Genomic DNA, 9,629 nt, shown 5'->3' with positions numbered 1-9,629 from the left:
GGCACTTCCCCAACTGAAGCTCCTTTCTGTGTGATAACTTCAGCTTGTGTCAAGTTGACACAAAACTAGCCAGTACAGTAAATATTAAAATTGTTGGAAATTTTTGATTTTCAGAAATCTTAATTTGCTGCATTGTTTTGTGAATTGACGTGTTGGAATAGTTTTCATAGGGTAATTACTTCAAAGTCACTATATTCAAGATACATGAATGATGAATATAAGTGTTTGCTGTGCCCCTGTTTTCCTATTTCATAAAAGTAAGAATAGCAATCTTTTTCTGCTTCTCACTTCACAACTGTATAGGAGAAATAGATATTCTATATGTATATCTTTATGACACAGTCTAGAAATGCTTTTTTTGGTTCTAGTAATGTATTATTGTACATGTATGTTGAAGGGTATACAAGTTCGGAGTTTTGCGTAGAAAAACAGTGAAATCAGAAGTCTATAGCTCTTTAGCTCTGTTCAGATAAGAGCAACATAGGTAACAATAGTACTAGAACCTCTAGAGGCTTTAGTAGTTGACTTGTGCCTGTGCAAGATGTGGGGTGTGTGTGTGTGTGTGTGTGTTTGTGTACACAGCTGCATGTGGAAGTCAGAGGTTGATGCATGGTGTCTTTCTTGTCACTACCTCCTTGTTTATTAGAAAAGGGCATTGGATCCTGTGGTTCTAGAGTTGCAGGTCTTGCTGGGAATGGAACTTGGGTCCTTTGGAAGAGCAGCAAGTGTTTTTGTACCTTTGAACCATCTTTCCAGTCCCCCTTCTCATCCTTTTCCTTTTCTTTTTTCTTTTTTTGGTGGGAAACGGGGTCTCTCACTGAACTTTGAGCTTTCTAACTGGGGCTTACTGACTAGCCAGCAAGCCCCAGGGATCCCCTTATCTGTGCTCCCCTAATATTTCATGGCTGTATCTGGATTTTTATGAGTTCTCAGGTCTGAACTCAAATTTTCATGCTTATATAGCAAGCACTTTACTGAATGAGCCACTTTAATATCTGTAGTAAATTCTTTACAGTAATTTCAGGGCTGAGGATATAGTTTTAATGGTCCTCAGCATTGAAGAAACAAAATTTCAGATTTATAGAAGTGAAAATTTATACAGTCCCTATATTTTATCTGAATTCCTAAAATATTAACAGTTTACCACATTAGTTTATTCTGTCTTTTGTTCTTTGCCTTTGTATTAAATATTCCACGTAAAATGTGACATTTTCTATAGATAATGCATGTATGATTATACCATATTTTTAATTATGTTAAGAGTAAAATTCAGAAAAAGTGCATATCTTTCTCAAATAAAGAAGGATATCTGTATATAATTATATTATGATTTTTAAAAATCAGAATTGACATTGGTATAACATTATTACTTGATCTAGCTCGATAGTCTAGATCAGTAAGGCACATCTTATAGTTAGATGTCATGTCTCTTTTAATTCAGGACAGTTCATTGCTCATTCTTTATCTCTGAGACAAGTTCTCTCTGTGTGTCCTGTCTGCCCTGGAACTTACTATTATGACCAGCCAGGCTGGCCACAAGCTCATAGATCCAACTGCCTCTGCCTTCCTAGTGCTGAGAGTAAAGGTGTATGCCACCCCGCCCAGCTAACAGTTTGAGGAATAAAATACCTTTATTTTCAAAACTTCCTTTACTTGGGTGTATTTGGTTTGTTCTTGTGAGAGTATCCTTTTTCGTTTTGCTATAAATACCACAAAGTATCGTTCAGCGTTCCATAAAGACACAGGGGTTCTTGACACTTTCCTCCAAATCCCAGTTTTAATGTTACCATAAAGAAAGCAAAGTAGATATTCTTACATTTGCCAAGATATGCTTTTATAATTTGATAAATGACATTTTATTCTTGAAAATGTGTTTAAAGCTTTAAATATAGTATGAATGTGTTTTATGTAATGAATGTAAATATTACAATGCGGGGATTGTATCTTTAAAGGAAAAGGAAATAGACACTTGCATTTCATACTTTGTTTCTAGGCATTTGAATTATGAGGGAATGGTTTGTAACCCACAGTGTATTTCATTAGCTTGTATCTTAGCTGTGCTAAAGTTTCTGGGTCAGGATGGAAGCTCCTACTTCATTCATCTCCAGTTTATGTAGGGGACCTCTTGCTGACATCCTGAGATGTCTTTCTTACTCTCTAGCAAAAACTTCTGCTTCTGCCATTGCCATATGATAGCTTTTTTGATGATATATTTGCAATTATTTCTTTATCTCTACATAAAAGTGAATGTGTCCATTTAAAGCAGAAAGACAGCAGAGCAAAGGTCGTCTAGGAAATTTGCTTAGTCCTTAAAAGGCAGGGAAAAATAGGTCTCATTTTAAATGTAAATTTATTTTAAATTTATTTTTGGCACAAAGTCTGTAGATTTAAGGGTTGGAAAACTGTGGCCACATGACAACTCTTGCCTTCATCTCTTTCTTTTTTTTTTTTTTTTTTTTTTTTTTGTTTGATTTAGGTTTATTTATTTATTTTATGCATGAGTGCTTTATTTGCATGGACACCTACAAGCCACAAGAGGGCACCAGATCACATTATAGATAGTTGTGAGCTGCCTTGTAGTTGCTGGGAATTGAACTCAGGACCCCTGGAAGAGCAGATAGTGCTCGTAACTGATGAGCCATCTCTCAAGCTCCATTCTTTTGTATTTTAAAAGGCAACTTTACACCCGGTTTAAAAACTTTTGTTAGAGTGCTTTCATATCTATCTAGTAATGTATTTCTGTACCTTATTTTGTGGTACAGTGGCAGAATTGGCTTTCATGTCTAAAATACTTGCCCTCTCTAGCTGTTAACTGACTTTTGTATCAGACTATAAATATTTTAGCATCCATATGTTTTTGTTTTCTATAACACGTTCTAGGAAATTCTGCCCATACTATGCTCAGTTTTAATTTGTTCTAAGATTGTACAGATAGAATCTTAAAAGACAAATTCCTACTAGTGAACTTGCTGGTTTGAGATTATGTATGTATATCCTGGTTTCTGTTGTATTGTTCTGAAGAGATACCAAGGCAACTCTTACTTTAAAAGAAGCATTTAATTGGGGGTTTGCTTACAGTTTCCTAGGGTTAGGACCATTACCATGGGGAGAAGTGGGCAGGCATGGCACTGGAGCAGTAGCTGAAGTCCCATAGGCAGTAGGGAGACAGGGTACAAAGGAAGGAGAGACAGACGCACAGAGAGACACTGGGCTTGGGTGGGCTTTGGAAATCTCAAAGCCCACCCCACAGACACATCTCCTCCAACAAGGACACACCTCCTAATCCTTCCAAGTGGCTCTGTCGGGGACTAAGTCTGTAGGTAGCGGAGCCTATAAAAGCGTCACGGTCAGACTGCCACAGTTAGGTTAGATAGCTCTCTCTTCCCAAAGGGCTGGATTTAATATACGGACTTTTTGTCAAGGCCTCTCCACAAAACTAACAGCTCAGTGCAGTTACATACTTAAAAATTTGCATTTTATTTCATGTCTTAGATTGAACTTATTATCATAATTAAAAGCTGCCTGTATTTCTTCAATTCCCCAGTTGTCTCTTAGCATTCCAGGACCTTCTTTAAGTTTGTTTAATCGTATAAAATATAGTAAAAGGTGTCAAAGATGTATTTAGCCCTAATGAAGAAACCAGCTTGATAAAACTGACTCAGAGGAGAACCTGTGAGGCAGACATGTTTGTAGTTTGTGAAGCAAAGAAAATTCATAAAACAACAAAAAAGGTTACAAATCTGAGAGTTATCTTTCCTACTAGAAAGCAACAACTTACGTTTTACTAGATGAAAATCATTTTCAGTTATCAGTCTTCAAAAGTTGTCTTCTAATTTCATGGAGTCTGTTTTGTTACCAATGGTCAGTGGTAGTAATTCATACAGAATTCTCTCGGCCAGAGTATCAGGTGACCATTAGGCTGCTTGCTAATAGAACTGTGCGAGGTCATGAATATTATTTTTGCCTTATTTCTAATTTTGGATAATCAATGTTTCCTCTACTTTTCAGTGATTTGTGATAACATTTGCAACTTACCAATTTCTAAAGAAGTTGCAAAACTCACTGTTAGCTTATAAAATAGGCTTTTTTGTCCTGCAGGAACTCATTATACAATGACAAATGGAGGCAGCATTAACAGCTCCACACACTTGCTGGATCTTTTGGATGAGCCTATCCCAGGGGTCGGTACATATGATGACTTCCATACTATTGACTGGGTGCGAGAGAAGTGTAAGGACAGAGAAAGGCACAGACGGGTGAGTAGTTTCAGTATTTTAAAAATTGTGCAAGATGGATCATTTACAATTGTATTTCTGCCACTGATTGCAGGCCACTAAAACATTATACATTAAAATATATTTTGACATGGGATACATTTTCTCTGCTTTGTCTTGATGTTTCCTCTGTAGTTCCTTTGTATTCTGTGTTCTTCTGTACAGGGTTTGAGGTAGTTTAAAAACAACAGCAACAAAACAAATACAGTTAGACACATTAGGATAGAAAGGGAGAAATGCAGCATAGGAACGGGGGAAGATGGGCCAAGCTTAATGAGGTCACCGAGATACTTGCTTTCAGCCTCTCAGCAGCTAATGCAAAAGGAACGTTGTTGCTAAGTCTAATATGAAAGGAAGATAATGTACCAGAAAACAAAACAAAACATCACTTTGTAGGATTTTGCAGTTCCTTAACATTTTACCGGTAATGAATGCTGAGGTATTTCTCAAGTACCCTGGATAAAGTTTTTTGTGTACATAATAAGCCATTGATCCCCACCAAAGGGATGCCAGAAAGAAAATTGAGGCGTAGTAGTTTCATGTCTGTAATTTCAGCATCAAGAGGCTGAGTTGCAGGAACCCAGTGTAGGCTAAATAACAAGACCCTATCTCAAGGCAGAACAATCCCAACTCCAAATCCCACAGTATAGTGAATGCACACTGGTATAATCTAAAATGTACTTTTTCCAAAATAGATGAAAATTTTCTCTAAAGTAAAAATTCAAAATTTCCAAAGCCCCTTATTTATTTGTGGTATTTGAAATTTACTTGTAAAATAACTTTACGAAAATTAGTTGTAACCTTTTGATTGGTGTCTGCTTTTATGTGAAGCCTGAGTTTGCACTAGACTGTGCTATGTGTGGAAAGTACAGATTGTTGAGGTGCTCTTGCCCTGAGGGTGTAACTGAAGAGAAGCCCGAGGACTCGCTGCTCTCATCCAGTGATCCATTTGTTTTGTACTCAATACTCTCTGAACTAGAAAAAGTACCGAGGAGCCTCAAGAAAGTTGTTTGTATGAATTAATATCTCCTTGTTAAGTGTTAAGCTTTAGAACATTTAAAAATACTAATTCACTTAAATATTATAACTGTAAACCCACTACTTTAAATATAACTAATATAAAAATAATACATTTTCCAAAATTAAAAGGTATTTGCAGAGTGATTTTTCTTTTTTTTTTAGTAGTCTTCATGATTGCCTGGCTTAATAAAAGACTGATGGATTCTCATATCTGCTTTTCATCATAGTAGTTTGTAAAAGATTAGCTCTTAGGTGCATTTTAAACTGTCTTAACTCCAGCTTTGTTAAATTAAAATCCATTGCTTTACCTTGAACTTTGAGAATGCATGTTCTTAACATGAAATTATCACTTAGAAAATACTAGTTTGCTGATCTATGTGGATTGTCAGATGTAGCAGTGGTTGCTTGGTTGCTTGGTTGCTTGAGTGGTTAGGTCCTGGGAATTTAACTCAAGGCATATACAATCTTACTAAGCTGGAAATAGTTTCTCATGCAGAGCTTGGGGGGGGGGGGTTCATGGTCTTCCTGATTGTCTGTGGAGTTTTCTTTGAGAACTATTTTATCTCATATTGATACTTTTTATAAGGTAGTATCATAATACAAGTATCGGAAAATTTCCACTGAGTAAGAATACTTTATTGTTTTTAATTTGTTTACCAAGTGACAGGTACTATTACCAGTGGGTATTTTTGTTTTTTTTTTTTTCTTTTTTGTAGTTGTTGTTGTTTTAAGAAAGCAGTGCAGCTTATTTAACCAATACCATATTGTTAAACATTTAGGTGGTATCTATACTTTTGTAGCTTGGTGATGAATCAACACTATTTTACACACAGTGTTTCTGTACTGAAAATGCACCAGCAAGAGTTTATTAAATATCTGTTGTGTACAAACAGAGGAATAAGAAGAATGGCAGAGACTGCCTGAAAATGACTTAATACTATCTTTTAAAAATAAGCTTATTTTTTATCAAGGAAAAGCAAAGTGGAATTTAGTGACCGTTTGTAAGACACTCTAAAAAGTGGTTTATCTGTTTGGATGCTTCTATTTGAAAGGGATATGATTTTCTCATTCACTGTGTCTTTTTAATTGGTCCTGTGGCTTTTGAATAGATGATCCACTGGAAATAGATGATCCACTGGAAATAGATCAGGTCATTGAATTCTTGTTGCACTTTTCTACAGGCAATTGAGCCTTGTGGCCCTAGATGGACAAGAGAGCTTCTTAAAGCTAAGCTTTGAGCAAGACAAGAGAAGCTAGTTGGGATGGGTTTAGAAGTGCATTCCTGGGGAGACAAGCTTACCCTGCTATTCTGAATGAGGGGAGATTTGCATCAAATCCGCTTCCTTCTTGTTAATCTCTTAACTGCATACAGTCAATCAGTTGAGGACAGTTTTCTTTCTGGCTTGCAGGGAAGTCTTTGATTGTTACAAGTAGGATTAGAGCTCTACACCTATGTATTCACAAGTCTATAACTTGGGGGGAGGGTGTCTCTGCCCGTGTGACTCATATATTATATTTTTGAGCAGTTTTTGTTTATTAATTTTAACTTTTCAACATAATTATGTTACTAAAGTACTGAAGATAGACGTTTACAGCTATATTATCTAACTTGTGATGTGTAAACTATCTGTGTGTAACAGATAAGGTTTGAAACAGTGTAGATTAGACTTCCATGTGGTCCACAGGTCCCACCAGTCAAATCCATATGTTCTTTTTAAAAAACAAATAGATCTCTGCTTGGTGTGTGTTCTTTGGCTTTTAGGTACAACTGCCCTACAGAGTGATTTTTACCCCAAATTTGCTTTGTTATTCTTTAATTTACAAGGTACTTTCTGTGTTATGAGACTTGAGAAAATTAAGTAGAATCAAACATTGTAGAAATACAGTTTAAGAAATGGAACATATTTGTAATTTCAGATCAACAGTAAAAAAAAAGAATCAGCATGGGAAATGACAAAAAGTCTGTACGATGCCTGGTCAGGATGGCTTGTAGTTACACTGACCGGACTGGCGTCAGGTAAGGGAAAGGTTTAAGGGAAACCTTTGCTTTATCTTGCTTGGCTTTGATTTTAAGTTAACTGGATAACCCCCTACCCCCTTTTAGGGTATATTAGAATTTTTTAGAGTGTTCACATTTCTTGGAAAAAAGTAAATATGAGATCAGGAGACTGAGGCTTCTGAGTCTAATTGACTGGGCGCTTTGTCTTATCAATTTGGCTGATCTTTCTAGATCCTGTTTCCATCTGTGATCAGTGGTTTGGATGAATGAAATAGCGTGTGTTTAGTATAACTAGTAGTTTATACTCATTGCCATGCAGCCCTCTAGCAGCTCTGCATGGCTTTAAGTCTCATCATTAACACTGCCATACCATGGTGCAGATAGAGGACTAAAGCAAAAAGTTCAGTGCTGGCCCACAACTTTGAAGTGATAGGTGGCTCACTAATTGGTCTGTGCTTTAGTCCTGCACTGTCCACTGTGACTGCTAAGTCCCTAGAGAGAGGTTGAGCTTCTAGCAGCTGACAGTAGTAGAATCACTCTCCATGTCCATCAGGCAAGACAGAAAACAGGAAAAGGTAAGATATTTGTGGGGACTAGAGAGAAGTATTGATAAGTGGCATGCATTAAGAATTTTGTGCTCAGTGTGTCTGACCTATTGATTTCTTATCTAATTTGATCATGACTTTATATATTTTCAGTATTTTGTCACTAAGATAATCTTTATATGTATAGCTTTCTGTTAATTAAGAAAATTTTCAAACTTCCATGAATAATTCAGCGTATGATATGAATTTCCTCAATTATACTTTTTATAGAACATTTTATTCTATTATTTTGTATTGAGACAATCTCAATATGTAGCTCTGGCTATACTGGTACATGATACATTGACAAAGGCTGGCCTTAAACTCAACAGAGATCTAATTCTACCTTCCTCTGCCTCCCAAGTGCTGATATTAAAGGTGTGTGCCACCATGGCTCTGTACAAGCATTACATTTTAATGAGCTCTGTGTCATAAGTCTACTGACTAGATGGAAACATGCTAACCAAAAGTCCTGATTGCAGTTGCCAGAGTTATGATGAGTATTTTAGTACTTTTAAAGTAACTTTTTCTCTCTTTAAGTTGTAATTAATTTTAATAATGTGAGTTGGTTTTAATTCCAAACAAAGAATACCATTTACTTAGAAAACAATTCTTAACTGACCCTTTATCTATGGGATGATTTTTGCTTTTCATTAGTCCTTAACTAGATAGTTTCAACTCTTGTCTACATAGGCAGCCATATTTTGGACCATTTCCATTGCATTCTTACAGGGGCACTAGCTGGATTGATAGACATTGCTGCTGACTGGATGACTGACCTGAAGGAGGGCATCTGCCTCAGTGCATTGTGGTACAACCATGAACAGTGTTGTTGGGGCTCTAATGAGACGACGTTTGAAGAGAGGGATAAATGTCCACAGTGGAAAACATGGGCAGAGTTAATCATTGGCCAAGCAGAGGTAAGTGCTTGCTGGAGTTAGTTTCTGCTAGGCGTAAGTGAAAAAGCAAACCTCTGTAGCAGGAATGGAAGATATGCACAGTGAGGGCAAGTGCAGATGGTCTTCAGCAGCCTGTGTGGCACTTACTGCATAATCACATGAGTCCCATGGTCAGGATGTGGGTTTAGGGCGAGGTGTGACAGACCTTGTTCACGTAGAGCTTTTAGTATAGTGGGAATAAACATTGAGGCTTTTACAACTTTTACCCAGATGTGTGTATGTGCTAGCATGTGCTTTTGTAGTTCCACCTACTTGGGAAGGAAACTGAGGCAAGAGGATTTCTTGAGTTTAGAATTTTGAACTCAGTCTGGGCAGCATATCTTAATGCAAACCTAAAAGTATGAATAACAGTAATGGTAAGTTCTACATCAGTTTCTTATGTGGCAGGTGCTTGAATTAGTGGTGCACTGTAGATCACATTCATATTCTGAGCTGTTTTTGCATTTTAGGGTCCTGGATCGTATATCATGAACTACATCATGTACATCTTTTGGGCTTTGAGTTTTGCCTTTCTTGCCGTTTCCTTGGTGAAAGTATTTGCTCCATATGCCTGTGGTTCTGGGATTCCAGAGGTAAGCCATATAATATTCATTAAATGACAATTGTATGCTACTTTTTATCTTTAGGAACTGTACTTTTTTTAGAAAATAGTTTCTTCTTTCTATTAACATGAAAAAGAAAATTTAAAACATATGATCTGGGGGCTAGAGAAATGGTTCAACTAGAATCTCTCTCTCTCTCTCTCTCTCTCTCTCTCTCTCTCTCTCTCTCTCTCTCTCTCTCTCTCTCTCTC

The 9,629-nt window shown here is 36.8% G+C and overlaps 1 protein-coding gene across 6 annotated transcripts in view; it reads left to right on the top strand.

The window, feature by feature from the left end:
• Clcn3 (chloride voltage-gated channel 3) overlaps positions 1–9,629 on the top strand; it is a 73,746-nt gene that overhangs the window by 39,622 nt on the left and 24,495 nt on the right. For all 6 annotated transcript variants that reach the window (XM_021218625.2, XM_021218622.2, XM_021218620.2 and 3 more), the window contains 4 exons: positions 4,099–4,256; positions 7,212–7,311; positions 8,610–8,797; positions 9,286–9,408. In XM_021218625.2, coding sequence (XP_021074284.1) covers positions 4,113–4,256; positions 7,212–7,311; positions 8,610–8,797; positions 9,286–9,408 — 555 coding nt within the window. In that variant the 5' untranslated portion in view covers positions 4,099–4,112. The remainder of the gene's footprint in view (positions 1–4,098; positions 4,257–7,211; positions 7,312–8,609; positions 8,798–9,285; positions 9,409–9,629) is intronic.

The sequence above is a fragment of the Mus pahari genome, chromosome 19 (assembly GCF_900095145.1).
Source record: "Mus pahari chromosome 19, PAHARI_EIJ_v1.1, whole genome shotgun sequence".
Classification (NCBI taxonomy): domain Eukaryota; kingdom Metazoa; phylum Chordata; class Mammalia; order Rodentia; family Muridae; genus Mus; species Mus pahari.
The sequence above is the reverse complement of the archived record's forward strand: the minus strand, read 5'-3'. Positions and strand labels throughout refer to the sequence as shown.